General features: G+C 46.6%; 1 protein-coding gene across 1 annotated transcript; it reads right to left on the reverse strand.

Annotated features, from left to right (window-relative positions):
* Positions 1-474: 474 nt before the first annotated feature.
* On the reverse strand, positions 475-17,272 carry CUNH16orf46 (chromosome unknown C16orf46 homolog). The gene is made up of 3 exons (XM_050143841.1): positions 17,080-17,272; positions 10,963-11,210; positions 475-9,513 (listed from the first exon to the last, which is right to left on the reverse strand). Exons 2-3 carry the CDS (start codon positions 11,170-11,172, stop codon positions 8,494-8,496), a joined length of 1,230 nt encoding a protein of 409 aa, XP_049999798.1. The 5' UTR covers positions 11,173-11,210; positions 17,080-17,272; the 3' UTR covers positions 475-8,493.
* Between the last annotated feature and the right edge of the window lie 324 nt (positions 17,273-17,596).

Here is a 17,596-nt window from a genome sequence, read left to right on the forward strand (position 1 = left end):
TCGACTCCCTTTCAATAAAGGAAAAGTTCGAGTTTTTGTAACTCATTTGAAAGATGCTGAGTCAAGTTCAAAGTTACTTTTTTTTTTTTTTTTTTTTTTTTTGGTTTTTCAAGACAGGGTTTCTCTGTGGTTTTGGAGACTGTCCTGGAACTAGCTCTGTAGATCATGCTGGTCTTGAACTCACAGAGATCCGCCTGCCTCTGCCTCCCGAGTGTTGGGATTAAAGGTGTGCGCCACCATCGCCCAGCTCAAAGTTACTTTTTTCATTTGGAGAAAATGACCAGTACTGGTTTTAACTGCAAAATCCCTCTTGAAACTGATGGGGTTACATTTTCACTTAGTTTTTTTTATGAATACACATACATTATACATAAGGACTAAAGTGGACAGAGTAGATAAACCAGCCCACAAGTATGTAATCCCAGAAAGGTAAAGAGGGACTGCCCAGAGCAAGCTGGCTAACTAGACCAGCCTTATCAGCAAGCTTGGAGCTCAACTGAGAGGTCCTGCCTCCATAAATAAGGTGGAGAGAAATCAGGGAGACTATCGGCCTCCACCTGAACATGTTTACCCACATACACATGGGTCTGCACATGTGAACATACATGCAGACCACACAGACATGTGAAAATAAACCTGCTAAGTTCTCAAATACTTACCAGGTGCTTTTGTTTAGCTCGTGTATTTTGAGTGGGGGTTTTGCCATGTAGCCCTGGCCTGGTACAATTTATCCTAAGCTGGTCTCCAATTTAGGTAATCCTGCTTCAGCTTCCTGAGGCCTCATCTAGTTATACCAGGGCCTCTCAGGCTTGCTTGCTCAAGACCTTTAAAGAGATGGGGAGGAAGGGATGTGTAGCTTTGGGGCCAAGTGCTACGAAGCTGGTTCTCCTCTCGTCTCACAGTGGCTCTGTGTTGTCATCTGAAGGGTGTTCGAGTGACATTGATTTGACACCGGGAAAGGACAACACAGACCCCTGCGTACTCAATACCAGATGTGACTCCTGTTGTTAAAGGACATGGATTTTCATCTAGGTTCATCAGCCAGATGCCGCCCAGCACAACCTTCTCAGGACCAGAGAGTGACTCGGTTGTCTGGTGATCAAGGGTCCTTTCTGTTGCTGGGCTGTATTTATCAGTAGACACAACACACAGGTGCCTTAGCTCACACATCAGGAGACATGGGCTATGGGACAGGTGGAGAGGGCACTCAGGCGCTTGGTTCTCAAGCAGCTAATACCACGGACTACACTGAAAAGGGAGTTTCCGGAAGGAGCCAGGCCCAAACTGGGTGAATGAACAGAGGACACTGCTTGAACCACATCAGCCAGGCTCCTTGTTCTTTCAAAAGACTTAGGGGAAAAATACATTTTATATTCTCTTACTAAGTAACAAAATCAGTTGTAAACTGGTTCAAAATCTACAGATTTCACAGGTTAGCCTGTGAGAAGCACAGCGACTCTAACAGACCTCTACTAAGCTTCCATTCTTTGAAGCAAGTTAATGTTACAGGACAGAGGCTACCAAAAGACAATGGCAACAACAAAAAATTTTGATAAAACAATAGTCATAGTTCATAGAGTAAAACAAAAGTGAAGTGGAAAAACTATGGTGACTTGTCTCCCTCAAAGTCCTTCGCTCGACACGGCCAAAGACCTGTTGGGTCTAGAGTAGTGGGCTTTTAAGCCTAGCATGTGCAAATGAAACCTTGTTCTAAGCCTGGCACCTTCTTGCTGCAGCCCCTATTTGCCCCTGCTCTGCTATCTGGTGGTTTGCTGCTTTCCCACGCCCCGGGTGCCATGTGGAGGTGTGGCTGCATCTCACATATGCTGATTGGAACCAAACTTAAAACCGATTGCTCGCTCTTCTTTCCCGTGCTGAGCAACTCCAGAAAATGTAGAGCCCATGCTTCGAGGAAAACCTGGCAGAAGTCAACGCATCCGAATTGAGCTGCCACGGACAGGTATGTAGCCATTCAGATTCTCCTCGGTGGGGCTGGAGACATGGCCCGGTGTTTTAGAGCACTTGCAGAAGACTTGGGTTCAGTTTCAGCACCTAAAAGGCAGCTCACAACCATCTATGAATCCAACTCCAGGGGGCTCTGGTGACCTCTTCTGACCTCCATGCATGTGGTTACACATCCATACATGCAGTCAAAACACAAACAAATAAAGACAATAAAATTTAATTCTCAGTAACTTTTCTCTAACATTGAAATTTCTGTACAGCATGTTCGAGAACTCATGCCAGTCTTGGCAAACTGCCTTAGGAATTGTTTATACTGTTTTATTTCAGTTCGCAGAAATTATTTTTGTCCCACTATATTTGAGAGTCGGTACTGCTAGTAAGTTACACTGTTTCCAATCCCTCTTTTTTCCCCTTTTGCACCTTTTTATAGCACGGTATATTTTTGTGTTTTGTAGACTCCCAGATTCCCATCTACAGGAAGAAGCTTCTCTGGTGATGGCTGAGGAGGCAAGGCCCTCATCTGCGGGGGTGGCAGTGTTCCTAGGCGTCATTTGACTGCTATGTCCCTTCAGCAGAATAGCAGGGTATGTTTTTCCCTAGGCCCATGACCTCACTAGTCTTGGGTTCTCAGCCACTTTAACAGTGTCCTCTCTCTAGACCAGTTTAGCTTGTCTCTGTGGACGACGTCACCCCAGACCTTATCCCAGGTTGTTTTGGGGATTAGCTCCGGTCATCTACCAGTCCCGTGTTAAGTAGAGGGAAAAGCAAAAAGTGAACAGGATGCACTTTCCCATTGGATTCCCAGCCACTAACATCGAGGGGAAAACCCATGTGTCACGTGTTGAACATATGATAGAGCTGGGTTTAAAGGCATGCACCACCTGGTTTCTATGGTAACTAGTGTGGCTACTGGGACTAAAGGTGTGTGTTACCTACCATAGCCTGGTCTGTAAGGCTGACCAGTGGGACTCTTTTACTCTCAGATCTTTGGGCAGTCTTTGTTAAAATACAATTGAAATGCCACTACATTTCCCCTTTTTGTCTAAAATAAAAAAGAAGGCTATAACTAATATAAGGAAACACAATAAGTACAATACCTATATACAATGTATACAGGTAATAAATATATCAACAATTTGACAAATTCAGAGAAAATATTTCATATCCTATCTTGGTGAGTCCAAAGTTTTATACCTAATTTACTTTCTATCATAACTTGCTTTCTGTTTCTGGTAAACTATAACTATAGTTATATAGCTATCTCATCGTCAACTCCCTCAGAGACCCAAGAAGGAAATAATATTAACTGAGTGAGCAGGAAGTGCGAGCAAGTGACTTCCAAAAATTATAACGGCTGAAGCAGCTGGCTGCCTGGATGGTCACCCCAAGTTCCTCTGCAATGCTGGGGCACCCATCTTCTGCCTACAGGCTTAGCATATTTGTCAGACTTTTCTGTGAAGCAGGAGATTGTGTGTCCTGATTGTCTAATTAGGACAACATACTGTCAGCAGTTGAGGCAGGAGCATTTTGTTGCCCAGTGGCTTACCGTTGCCACAAAGAAAGTAAATTCCAAGTGGAGTTTCTTCAATGCCAGTTATCTTCTCTGAAGCAGATTGGTGCTGCTAGGAGCAGACATGAATCATTGTCATAAAAAAGAACCTAGGTTATTAAAACATCTTAATGCCATATTCTGTAGATCTCTGAAGTGTATGAAGATGACCCATCTATCTAAATTATATCTTTGACCTTGAAAACACACCTAATGTGACTAACAAGTTCGATTATACTAGGTGATTAACTACTAACTAATGTTTATTATCCTAAACAGTTGATAATAATTTTCAAGGACTAGAATTTTGTATTACATTGTTAAATGCCACTACAGGAGGTAATGGGTGACTCCTAAGAAACAGTGTCTTCTAGACACAATAGGCAGCCATCTTCAGTTCCATATATGAAGTATGCTAATGACATAGGAAGGGAAAATGATCAAAATATATTGTATAAAGATAATTTTTTAAATGATTGTAGGAGACTATATCAGGCACTTGAACAACCACTTGGGCAGGGACGTGCCTAACGCAAAAGTTCATGAGTCCATAGAGGCATCTTCTGGGTATTTTGTTATAGATTATCTGGTCAAAAGAAACACAAGAGCCGCACACCAAGGACAGCCTGGATTACACTTTGAGATCTCACTTCAAAGTAACAAGGGAGGAAGGGCTGGCAAGATGGTTCAGTGGGGAAAGAAGCTTGCTACCAAACCTGATGGCCTGAGTTCAGTTTCCAGGACCCACTAGGTGGAGAGAGAACTGACTCCATTAAGCAGTCCTCTGACCTCTAAATACACGTCAAGGCACAGGCACATGTATACACACATGTGCACACACAAATATAAAAAACCTGTGCAGGGGTTGGAGAGATGGCTCAGAGGTTAAGAGCACTGACTGTTCTTTCAAAGGTCCTGAGTTCAATTCCCAGCAACCACATGGTGGCTTACAACCATCTGTAATGGGGTCTGGTGCCCTCTTCTGGCCTGCAGGAATACACACAGACAGAATATTGTGTACATAATAAATAAATAAATATTTAAAAAAAAAAAACCTGTGCAGGCTACTACAACTTTCATGGGACTGCAGTGGGGCTCTTGGGTTAAAGTCAGGGCCTTTCACATGCTAACAATGACTACCTCCCCTGTGTCCCCCACAAACCTTAGGAAATGTGGACCCTTTATTCAGATTGGCCCTCCTCCTAATTCTAAGTTATTTTAAGGGGCTGAGGGTGTAGCTTGGCAGAAGAGCACTGTCCTGTGTTTCCAACAAGGTTTGTAGAGTGTTCAGATGTTTTTGTGCATGTATGAACGTGGGTCCACATGGGTGAAGGTCAGGGGACCCCTTGGGTGTTGCTCCTCACCTTCTACTCTGAGACGGGGTCTGCGTTGCTTTTCCAATGTAAGGCAATCTGGCTGGACCACAGCTTCCAGAGATTTTCCTGTCTCTGCTTCCTTCTCCTTGTGAGGGCACTGGCATCATAGCTACACAGAGTCTGACTTCAGTGTGGGTGCTGGAGATTTGAACTAGGAGCCTTACGCATGCACAGCAAACTCTTCCACCCACTGAGGCATCTCCCCAGTCACTTAAAAAAAAAAGTTAACATTGCATACAAAGTGATTGTGGGGATCTCTGGCCTGCATGTTGAGGCCAGAGGACAACGTTCAGGAGTCTTTTCTCTCCTACCATGGAATCCAGATCATCAGGTTTGGACATGCTCCTTACTTACTGAGCCACCTCAAAGGCCCAGTAATGGATTTTACAGTGATATTTCATGCATCACATATTCTAATTTGTCCCTCGGCACTTAAGTCTCATCTGAAAAAAACACTTTTTACTATTTTACAGAAACATTTAATTATTGTATATGCACTTGTCAATCATTCATGTGGGATTAGGGGCTTGAACTCGGGTCATCACGCTTGCTGACAAGAGCCTTTTCCTGCAGAGCTCTCTCACCGGCCCCAAAAGACTTTCTTTCAAAAATTACCTCACCGGGCAGTGGTGGCGCACACCTTTAATCCCAGCACTCAAAGAGTCAGAGGCAGGAGGATCTCCGTGAGTTCGAGGGCAGCCTGGTCAACAGAGTGAGCTCTAAGACAGCCAGAGCTACACAGAGAAACCATGTCTCGAAAAACAAAAGCATAAACAAAACAAAAAATATTTACCCCATGCATGAATGTCATAATGAAACCCATTACTTTGTCTGCTAACTTAAAAGTCGATACTGTGTGAGTTGGAGAAATGGCCTAGTAGCAAAGGGCATTGGCGGCTCTTACAGAGAACCCAGGTTTGATTTCCAGCACTCGCACAATGGCTCACAAGTATCTGTCACTCGGGTTCCAGGGGAATCTGACACCATTTTCTGACTTGTATGGGCACCAGGCACACACATAGTATGTAGGAAAAACAATTATATACATAGGTTTCTATGTAGCTTTGGAGCCTGTCCTGGAACTAGCTCGTCTAGACCAGGCTGGCCTCGAACTCACAGAGATCTGCCTGCCTCTACCTCCCGAGTGCTGGGATTAAAAGCATGTACTACCGCCGCCCGGCCCTAAAACATTTTTATATTGTGACAGAGACTAGTCTTTTCAAACTGCTCTAAAACTCCAAAGAAAGGACTCCAGACTAAGCAGGGAAGGCCTGGCCACCCATTCCTGGTCGCTGCTTTCTTTCCCGGTCCATGCTGGGAAACATTAATTAGCCTGTTTTACATTAGAACTTATTCCTGTTTCTGCTGCTTTAGCAAGGTGTTGGCAGAGACTGCTCGTGTGTTTCCCCGGCCACCAAGACCCAAAATAGTGACACAGAAACTGTATTAATTAAATCACTGCTTGGCCTAGTGGCTTGTGCATAGTTCTAGCTAGCTCTTACATCTTAAATTAACCCATTTCTATTAATCTGTGCATCATCACGCGGTCACGGCCTACCAGCAAGTTTCCAACATCTGTCTCCTCCAGCACCTCCCTGACTCCGCCCACTCTCTTCTCCTCTCTCTGCTTGGAATTCTCACCTTGCTCTACTCTGCACTGCAATAGGCCCAAAGCAGATTCTTTATTAACCAATGGTATTCACAGCATACAGAGGGGAATCCCACATCAGAAAGGGGGTGCAGATACCCCTGGTTCAGGTGGGCAGGTCCAGGGCCTGGGTCCTATGCCACAATGTCCAGACACTGAGACACCCAATTTCTCTTTGGGACAGATGAGGTGGCTTCTTGATTTGGAGAAGGGGTAGGGGTGGGTGGGAAGAATTTCTAAGCATTCCTTCTAGACTGCCAAGTATCCACCAGCTAGGGCGATCATTATCTTTCCGACCCTATGCTGTGGCCTTTCCTTTCCCTCTCAGTTCATTTAGCTCTGTTTGGCCTTTCTGGGGGTTGGGAGGCTTTATGCTACCATTTCTGGCTAGAGTTTTGGGTTTTGTTTTTCAAAAAGGCTAGGCATTGTGGCACGTGCTATAACCTAAGCTCTTGGGAGGCCAAGGCAGGGGTATTGGTTCAAAACTACCTCAAGGCCAGTGTGAGTTAGATGAAACCAAAATACCACAAACTATGAAAACAAAATAAAATCTAGACTGACAGACAGGATGTTAGAGACCAATTCTGTAAAGCAGATGTCTGTAGTCATATTCTGCAGTCATTGAGGAGATGGGAAAGTCTAAGAGTTCAAGTACAGCCTACTCTAAGCAATTCACAGTGTGATTACAAAGCAGTTTAATGATTACTGATATCACAAAATGATCAGAGCATCTGTCCACATAGAAGTACCACTTGCCATTAAAATATGCTTCATTTACATATAATATACAATTTAGGGAGCTATGCAAGGGTGAAATTAAGATGAGGGTAGCAGGAAGTCGGAAGGGAAAAAGTGACAGCCTCATTCCCTAACTGTCTAAAGGCTGAGAGTTCCCAAACAGAGGGGCAAGTTAAGATGGGAGAAGGGAGGTCAGGCCAGGTCACAATGGTCAGGGACCTTTTCTCCCCAAACAATCCATTATTCCTAACCTGCTCCCCACCCAGGCTGGATTTGATTCATCTGTCTCAGGCAGAGATTAGCCTGCAGCTGCAGTGTGCGGGTGTGACCTAGGCAGCTGAGGCACTGGACTATATTCCTGAACGTAATGCGAAGATCCAGCACCTTGGATACTGGGATACATATCCCCTTGGATATAGTTGGGATTTTCCATTCTGTCAAGTATTTTACATCTTTGTTGAAAGAAAGAAGGCAGTGGCAGCTGCCTGTCTCAGAAGACAAGACAAGCCAGCACTTACTTCTCTAAGCTCAAGGAAGGCTCTGCTGTAGGCAGAAGCCATATCAGGTAGCTTCTGGCTATCAGAGTGGGGGCAGCACAGAGCCTCGGCCTCCCACCAGGGGAGTCACTGAGCAAGGAGAAGGCCAACACAGGCTGGCCTAACTGACTTTTGTAAATGGCTTAGCAGCAGAAGGTGGTACCATGAAAACTGTGGGTTCTTTTGTTTTTGATTGGTTAAAAATTAAAAAAAGTGTCTTGTATAGACCAGGCTGGCCTTGGACTCTGCCATCCTCCTGCCTCGTCTCCCAGATGCTAGGATTATAGGTGTATGTCACCACACCTAGCCCAGTATGGTGATTTCAAACTCATTCAAATCTGCTCAATTTCCCCTGGTTCTGCTATTTAAAAAAAAGGGGGGGGGGTGAGGAGTAGAGAGGCTAGAGAAAGGGAGAAGAAGACTGAAGGGTGGACAGGAAAAGGAGAGGGGGGGAGAGGGGAAAGGGGGAGACAAACGAGCTGCAGGCAGTACTCATTCCCAGGAAATTATATTGTGACCAATCAGAGGACTCTGTACGTGGAGAAATTATATTGTGACCAATCAGAGGACTCTGTGCGTGGAGAAATTATATTGTGACCAATCAGAGGACTCTGTGCGTGGAGAAATTATATTGTGACCAATCAGAGGACTCTGTGCGTGGAGAAATTATATTGTGACCAATCAGAGGACTCTGTGCGTGGAGACGGGGATGATAACCCTGCTCACTGTGAGGGATGGCAAGAGAGGTTTGGGGAACATTTTACTTGCTAGCGCCCGGGACCTGCTTTCCTGCTTAGCCTCCCGGAGGAAATGTTTGGGAGTGTTCCTGGGAGGTTTGGATTCCTTGCCTTTGAGTCTGCTTCTGTAGCTTGGCATTCCTTGTTTTTGCAAAACCTGCAAGGTGGCAAGATAGCGGATGTCGTCGGGGTTGGATGGATACGTAGAGCTCTTCTGGGGCAGGAGGGACCAGCGCAAGCAGCACCTCTGGGACTCTGCCGCCAGCAGGTGTGTCGGGACCATAGGTGGCGGGAAAGGCAGTTGCTCGGTGACCTTCAGGTGGCTGGCCAGCTCAAAGTGTCTCTTTTCTCCTTTCCCATCGACTGTTTTCAACCTATCTGGACAAGCCACGCACTCATCCTTTTCTCCCTTTTGTGCCTTCTCTTCCGGCTGCCAGAAAATGTTCCTGTCCTTCTTACTCAGGACATCCAAGCTGTTGGCGGGACAGCTTTTCAGTGGGGGCAGAACCATGAGGGTCTTGGATGCGAGGGAGTCGGAGGCGGAGAGGCCCCGGGCAGTGCTTCCGCAGGGGTTTCTGCAGGTCTTGCTGCTAACTGTCTCAGGAATGGCCCACTCTTCCATGCACCAGATAAATTCCTTGATTTGCAGGCTTTTTTTTTCTCCATGCAAGTATGTGGGAAAGCAGAGTTTGGTGGGCTCTCTGGAATCAGTGCTGGGGCCCTGGGAGGGGCTGCTGCAGTTCTTCTCAGGGCTCCAGTTCTTCTCGGGGCTCACCTCAGCCACAGCACTGGCCTCCAGTTTCCCAACCTCTGAGAGGGAACAAGCCTCCAGACTCCCTTGGGAAAGACTCATACAGAATAAGCAGTCGCTGCCGCCACCAGTGCCTTCTCCTACCCTCCCCTTTTTCACTTTCTTCTTTGACCAGATGCAGGCGGTTGGTGAGGTTCTTCCCCAGCCGCGGACCTGCAAAGAAAACAGCATGTTACCCTCTCGCCAGCTGTGCCAGGGCCTTGCCTCCCCCATCTGGGCTACACCCCTGTTCTCACAGTCTTATTTGAGCCACATTTTTTTTTCTTAAAACTGATTTATCTTAAATACACATACAGAAAACAGACAGACAGACATATTACCATGGAGACTAGCTGGCCATAAACTCACAATACTCCTGCCCTCTGCTTCTGAAAAGCAAACAAAACTCCCAGCCTTTACTATTTCAGCCTCACGCGAACAGTGCTATTACAGCCATGGATGCTAATCTCAACTGCTAGCCAGGAGTGGTTGTTTCTGAAGCCTGGGCAGTGGCATCTGTACAAAGCCATGGGACTAGCTATGGCTCCCTTCAGACACAATTCAGCTTAGCACCGTGGACCCACGCTGCCATTCCCGTCCAAGGATTCCTTGAACTGTCAATCAGTTTCCCGAACGCCAGGAAGATGGCTCAGAAAGGCTGGAGGGCTGGCGAGGAACAGACACAGTCCTGGGAACCCAAGATTCCTGAGCGCCCAAGGTACAGCTAATGCCTCCCGACCCCTGGAGCCCCTGGCTGCAGCTGTCATCTAAAAATAAAGGACTGTATCTGTGATGAACATAATGCTAAGTAGTTAGGAATCGCTTACCTGAAACTCAAATGGGGCAACCTGTATTGTTGGTTGTATAACCTGGGAACCCGGCATTTAATCTTGGATTTGACCAAGTTTCCTTATTATTTACAATTTTTTATTTGGAGAGAAACAGAGATAGGGAGAATGGAATGTGTGTGAGTTCACACAGGCATGTATGATCTATGTATGAATGAGCATGAAGGTCAAAGGCAATGTGGAGTTGGTTCTCTCCTTCCACCTTACTGTGGATTCCAGGGATCGAACTCAGGTCTCCAGACTTGCACTGCAGCTGCCTCTACCTGCTGAGCCGTCTTGTCAACTAAGCTCAGCCAACTAAGTCACCAGGCCCCATATTCTTCATGATTGTGCTACCCAGGCACCTGCCTTACAGTTTCAAATGTCGGCTTCCACCACTGGCTCAGAGAAGGCCCAGGACTCTGGAGAGCAGAGAGGATACAGCCTACGGGTCTCTCAGGTGCTGAGCACGGGGCTGGAAATATTCCAGCCTTCTTTGTCCAGTTACTGGTCAAGTGATCTCTGTGATACCACATTTTACCTACTGGGTGCTTCGGCACCCTCCTTCACAGAGTAAGCCCCAGATGGCTACAGAGGTGTTGAAAGAAGAGCTAAATGCTGACTTGTCCGTGGAGAGCTGTCCCATCTGTGCACAGGAGTGCACACGGCTGTCACTCTATTTCACTTCTGACCCAAGGCTCCTATATTCACGCCGACATTTTTTGGTAACATAAACTACTTTGGAAAAAGACCTGTAGTAAAGACCTAAGTGAGAAAGACCCAAGAAGACACTTACGGCTTCTTCCCACCCAGTGCCGATGGCAAACTCGTTGGCCCGCTCATCCTCTTCCAACGTGAGGTCGCTGACACTGAGAAGACAGCAGACGTGATTCCTTTCGTTTCTCTCATCTGGACAACTTAAAGTCTGCGTGGTTTCCTCTGCGCCTTGAATTTTCTTATGTTCGTCATTTTCTGCAACAGTCTCACTTTCCTGGCAGAGATCCATTGCTGGGGTGACTGCTTATAGTTTTTAACATGTTCTTCCTGCAACGTCCAATTCAACTTGGTTTTAATATTGATTTTTTTTTAAATCAGGTATCTCAAGTGAAATATTTTAATATATTCAAGAAGATCGAGAATAAATCTTTCAAAATGACCCGTTTCCAACTGCTGTCAGAAAAGATAAGGCTAATTTTAATAAAAACTAATGTCTCTCTCTTTTTTTTAAACTTTTGTGTGGGTGGGTAGGGGGTGGTGGGAGGACATGCCACGGCGCTCTAATGGAAGTCAGAGGATAACGGTTCTGTCTTTTCTTTTCTTTCTTCCTTTTCTTTCTTTCTTTCTTTCTTTCTTTCTTTCTTTCTTTCTTTCTTTCTTTCTTTCTTTCATTCACACACAGTGGCTCTAGAATCATCAGGCTTGTGAGGTAAGTGTGCTGACCTGTTAAGTCATCTGCCAGCCCACGACTGATGAATTTAATAAAGACCAAAGAAATGAAGACACCTGGAAGACACTAGCATCGGCTCTACCTCTGGTTGCTGTGACAGAGCTCACAAGGGATGCGGGTCTACACATGACATTGCTAACATCAAAAGAATAGTGGGGACTCACAGACTCCCAGGATTCACCTGTTCCCAGAGTCCTCAGAGTTGGCTGAGGTCCACAAGCTTCTGAGGAGCCCAAGACGCTTTCCCACAGTGGGTAAGCGGACTCTTATTTCTCCATATTTCTGCCAACGCTTGCTGCTTTGTTTTGTTTAAGGAAAGCAGAGTGGGAAAGAGAGTGAAGGTGATCAGCCAGTTTCCTAGGCTCTCTCTGCCCAGCCACATCACTTCCTGTCTCCACCTCCCTAGTACTGTGATTGGGTGCGAGCCACCATCTTTTGGCTCTGTTTCTCTTTTTGACTGATTCAATCTCGCGTAGGCCAGGGTGGCTTTGAACCCACAGAGATCCGTCTGTCTCTGTCTCCTGAGTGCTGGGATTAAAGGGGTGTGCCACCACTGCCAGGCCTCTATGGCTAACTAGTGTGGCTAGCTCCGAACTATGATCTTCATGCAAGCTTTATTTGTTAAAGCCCAAACAAAATATCAGCGCATATTAGCACTGTGCCTGCATGTGCTTATGTATTCTTGGTGTGTGCCTAATGCTGGGGAGGCCAGAAGAGAGCACTGGACCCCCTGGAACTACAGTTCTGGACAACTGAGCTTCCATGTAGGGCTGGGAATCGAACCTGGGTTCTCTGCAAAACACAAGTGCTCTTAACCACACAGCCGCCTCTCCAACTCCTCTAATGTCTTTTAGGAACAGAGTTGGCCTTAAACTTGAAGCAAACCTCCTGTTTCTGCTTCTGTGTGGTTCCTCACAAATTATATGCAGATTTCCTCTAAAATGCAGAACTTTGTATAGATATATTTTCATTTTTAATTTTTTTAATGTGTATGGGTATTTTGCCAGCATGTATGTGTACAGCATGTATGCTTGCCTTGTGTGCTAGGAGACCAGAGGAGAGCACTGGATCCCCTGGGCTGGAATTATAGACAATTGTTGGCTACCATGGAGGTGTTGGGTATTAAACCCTGGATCCTCGTAAGAACAGCCAGTGAGTGCTTTTAACCCACTTAGCCATCTTTCTAGCCCATATTTTCCATTTTTTAAGTCATTTTTTGTTTTGTTTTATTTTTGTTTTCGAGCCAGGGATTCTCTGTGTAACAGTCCTAGGTGTCCTGGAACTTGCTCTGTAGACCAGGCTAGCCTCAAATTCAGCTGCCTTCCGAGCGCTGGGATTAAAGGCGTGTGCTGCCACCACCCGGCCACCACCCAACTTTTCACTCACTTTTTTATAGACAGCTTCATGTACCACAGACTAGCTCATGTAGTAAATCCATGAATCGCTGACCCTTCTGCCTCAACCTCCACAGTGCTCTGATCAGAAGCCCATCAGGTGTCCTGCTCACCTGCCTTGCTCCCCTGAGACAGTCTCTCATTGAACCTGGAGCTTATATTTTCAGGCTAGGCTGCCTAGCTAGCAAGCCCGAGTATTTCACCTAGGCTAGGCTTTAAAAGATGGCTCAGGCAGATAGCACTTGCCACACAAGTTTAAGGAACAGAGTTCAGATCCTCAGTACCCACCTAAAAAGTCATGAGTTGTGTGATACATGCCTTTAATTCCAGTGCTGGAAAGGCAGAGTCAGGAGTGGTGTAGGAGGTTCTTCTGTTCATGTGTTGCTTTCATTGGTTAATGAATAAAGAAACTGCCTTGGCCTAGCTGATAGGGGCAGAACTTAGGTAGGTGGAGAAGACAGAACTGAATTCTGGGAGGAAGAAAGCAGAAAGAGAGAAGCCATAGATCTTCCACCAAAGATGGATGCCAGTTAGAATCTCTGGTAAGCCACTTATACAGATTAATGAAGATGGGTTAAACTAATATGTAAGAGTTAGCCAATAAGAGGCTAGAATTAATGGGCCAAGCAGTGATTTAATTAATACAATTTCTGTGTGGTTATTTCAGGTGTAAGCTAGCCAGGCGGCCAGGACAAACAAGGGACCCTCTTCTTGCAACAAAGGAGGATCCTTGGGGGCTTTCTGGATAGTCAACCTAGCCAAAACCTGAGAACTCTGGGTTCAGTGAGAGAACATGTCTCAATAAAAATAAGGTGGGTGATGACTAGAGAAATGGCTCAACAATTAAGAGCATTTGAGACTCTTGCAAAGGACCCAGGCTTGGTTTCTGGCACTGAACCCACAAAAACTGGCAACTTCACTTCCAGCAGACATGACACCATTTTCTGGCTTCCGCGAGCACCTGGCAGGCCCATGGTGCATATACGTTTAACCAAAACACTCATATACATGAAATTAAAATAAATACGTCTTCAAATTATATAGATATTTAAAAAAAAAAGGTAGAGATTGAGGAAGACGCCCAAGTCAACCTCTGGCTCTCTGCACATGTGTACACACTCAAGTACATCCGAACACAAACACACAAAGACACACATGGAGTATGACTGGAGTTCAGGGGTGGAGAACACTTTATAGACTAGGAGGTGCCTATGACTGCATAACAGCCTCTCAGAGTTGTGAGGTTAATCCTGTAATCTAAAGCCTCAAACAAGAAGCACGCATATTTATATTGGCTGGGGCCCATCTGATGTAAACAGCACAACCCTCACCAGTTTGGGGTTTTGCTTTGTTTTTTTTCTTAAATTTATTTTTATTTTATGGACACTGGTTTCTGACATGGACACTGCATGTCTGTCTGTCTGTCTGAGGGTGTCAGATCCCCTGTGACTGGAGTTACAGACAGCTGTGAGCTGCCATGTAGGTGCTGGGAATGGAACCTGAGTCATCCGAAAGAGCAGCCAGTGTTCTTAAGTACTGAGCCATCTGTCGCTCCAAACCCTCTCAATGATTTTTTTTTTTTTAAAGACAGTCTTGCTATAGAGCCCAGAATGTCCTGGAACTTGTTAGCCTCGAATTTATGATCCTCTGGCTTGTGTCTCTGAAGTGCTGGGATTACAGGGGTGCAGGTGTAGGCCAAAACAAATTCAGCTATAGAGTTTTAATAAGTAAATAACCCTAATCAGGGCTAGATACACAGCTCAAGTCAACAAATGCTTGCCTCATATGCATGAGACCTGGGTTTAATCCCCAGCCACCAGGCAAAATGCTAGGTATGATGTCATGCATTTGTATTTCTGACACCGGTGGGGTAGAGATAGGAGGATTCCTGGGGTTTGCTGATCCAACCGGTGAGCCTTGGGACCAGTGAGAAACTCTACGGCAATGAAAATTATTAAAAGTCACTACGTAGCCTGCAGAATCTCCAGAGGAGAAATGGGTTCCAAAGTCAGACTTTGAAACTGTGAAGCTGGGAACCATGCCTAGCCACGTTACTTAGTATGATGTCTTACTCAGAAGTAAGACAGTCGGGACTGGATGGTAACACTGCCACCCCCAGCTCTTACGGCAGGAAAGAATGTTCTTCCACCCCTCTGCAACAGACTGCTTGTTATTCACTCTCGTTGTGCACAATGCAAAGATATTCAATGACAGAACCTAGGTCATATGCCAAAACCCTCACTGTATGGAGGAAGCTGGGGTTTCTGTTCTACCTTGAGGATATACATACATGGGCCAAATGTGTTCAGGACACAGAGATGCTACACCCCTACAGCAGACCTCCAAACACAGCGAACTATCAACTGATTGGCTTATGATTCAGAATGTGACTCTGATGTCCTACAGTTTGTCCTTTTGCCTTAAAACACCTTTAATTTGCCAGGGATGGGGGCACACATCTTTAATCCCAGCATAAGGGAGGTGGAGGCAGAGGCAGGTGAATTTCTGTGAATTTGAGGCCAGCCTGGTCTATACAGTGAAGTCCAGGATAGTCAGGGCTACATAGAAAATCAGAAAAAGTGCTCTACCTGGCTTTGAATCCCACCACCCACATGGCAGCCTACATCCATCTTTAACGCCAGTTCTCGCCCATGAAGGCACAAGGCGCCAACACGGTGTCCAGACATACATGCAACAAAACACCATACACATAAAAAAAATCAAAGAATGAAAATAAAAGAGGACATAGATACAGTTTTGTAAGAGAGCACTTGAACAGCACACACAAAGCACTGGGTTCCACCCCCAGCAAACAGGCATGACGAAGATGTGGGCAGGAGGATTAGACCTTTAGGTCATTCTTAACTAAAAAATTCAGTTAGCCTGAGGTACGTAAGGCCCTATCTTTAAAAAAAAAAAAATAATGTTAATTCCTATCCCAATGATCAACTCCACACGAGCAGAGGCTACCTGAATGTGTTGAGGAGTTTGACACCTGCCCACTGCAAGAAAATGTCGGGTGATCGATTATGTCTGCCCCCAAAGTAAAGTGGCAGTGTGCACGTTAGCCTTTGTCAGGGCAGCCAGACTAGGACTGACAGCTGGAGATCCCTACATTTGACTGACACAGCCCTAATCTATCAGCAAGCACGGAAAGCAGGGTGACTGGCAAGAAACAGAAGCCCAGGTTACTGATGTCAAGGCAGGCTGGTTCCCCAAATCTCCTAAACACCCTGCCACAGCTTCTCATGGCTCTACACCTCATCTTACTAAAAGCTATGGCTTTAAGGGAATCGGGTATTGGGTATCAGGATTCAGAAAGAGTGGAGGTGTGGGGGGACGTGCCTCAACAACTCAGGAGGTTTCCAGCTAGCCTGGGCTACACAGCAAGACTGTCTCAAATAGACAAAACTAAACAAAAATATCTTCCTATGTTAATTAACTGTGACATGTCTATGGGGGACAGCTGCCATAATGAAGCAATCCTGAGTTCTTCCAAATTCAAGTAGGGCGTGTACAACCACCCCTAGAGATCACTTCTATTCCAACCACTTCTATTCCAACCACTTACAACTCTCAACTCTCGCCTTTGTTTGTTTGTTTGTTTGTTTTTGCCCAGGGTCTCGATTTTTTGTTTTGTCAGAGTCTCACTTTGCCCTTTTCCGACTTTCGTTTCTGAATTCACGAGGTGCCTAATCCTGAGAGGATGGCCTCCCGAAGGCTCCCAAAGCTCAAGGCAGACAGAAAGTACAAGGCCGATCCTGGCGCCCAGACCGTCTTATCTGGTTCCTCCCTTCTACTAGTAGTCCCATCACACTCCTTCCTTTCACCCGAAGAGCAGCTTCACTTTATCAGGCCCTTCCCCTTCCTCCCAGCGGCTCCTACAGTGCCAAACATGGCTGGTTTGCCCTAACTTCAGGCAGCTCCTGGGGGCTGCACCAAGCGTCTCCAAGGAACCCTCGACCACGCCCCCAATGACCACGCCCATCAAACGGCTCCTCCCCCGAGGCGCGCGCGGCTTCCAGGCCCCGCCCAATGCAGACTCGCCGTCCCTCTTCTTCGTCTAACTTACCCGCCCGGAGGGTTGCTTCCATCCTCGGTTCTGCCACCCGCCTACCAAGTGTCCTGGGAACTCTTCCCCGGGGCGGGGACGTGGCCACGTCCACTCAGACTCTTTAACGGGACCGCGAGGGAAGGAAGGCCCAGAGCGGATCGTCCCCAGCGGGCAGGCGAGAGCGGGGCCGTTGCCCCGGGTTACGACCGCGTCGGGGGCGGGCCGGGAGAGGGGCAGCTTGGCGGAAGTGACGTCAGCTTCAACAAAGCGGCTCCAGGGAGGTGATTCTCTGAGGGCGGGGTTAGGGAGCGGTCCCTCCGTGTTGCGCGCGCGGCCTTCAGCGGCCCGTGGGGTAGCGTAGGGCGCCTGGCCAGCGGCGCCTTCGCGTCGTGACATCTCTGCTGGGGAACTGCGGCCCGCGTGCTTCGAGGGTTTGGCACTGTCGACGTTGGGCAGCCCAGTTGCGTCGTCTTCAAGACGGGACGCGTCAGAGGCCAGGCAAACAGTATCTGCAGATTTGGCACTTGTCCCTTCG

This window comes from Alexandromys fortis, unplaced genomic scaffold (assembly GCF_014885135.2).
Source record: "Alexandromys fortis isolate MF-2015 unplaced genomic scaffold, M_Fortis_MF-2015_v1.1 scaffold_1, whole genome shotgun sequence".
NCBI classification, from domain to species: Eukaryota; Metazoa; Chordata; class Mammalia; order Rodentia; family Cricetidae; genus Alexandromys; species Alexandromys fortis.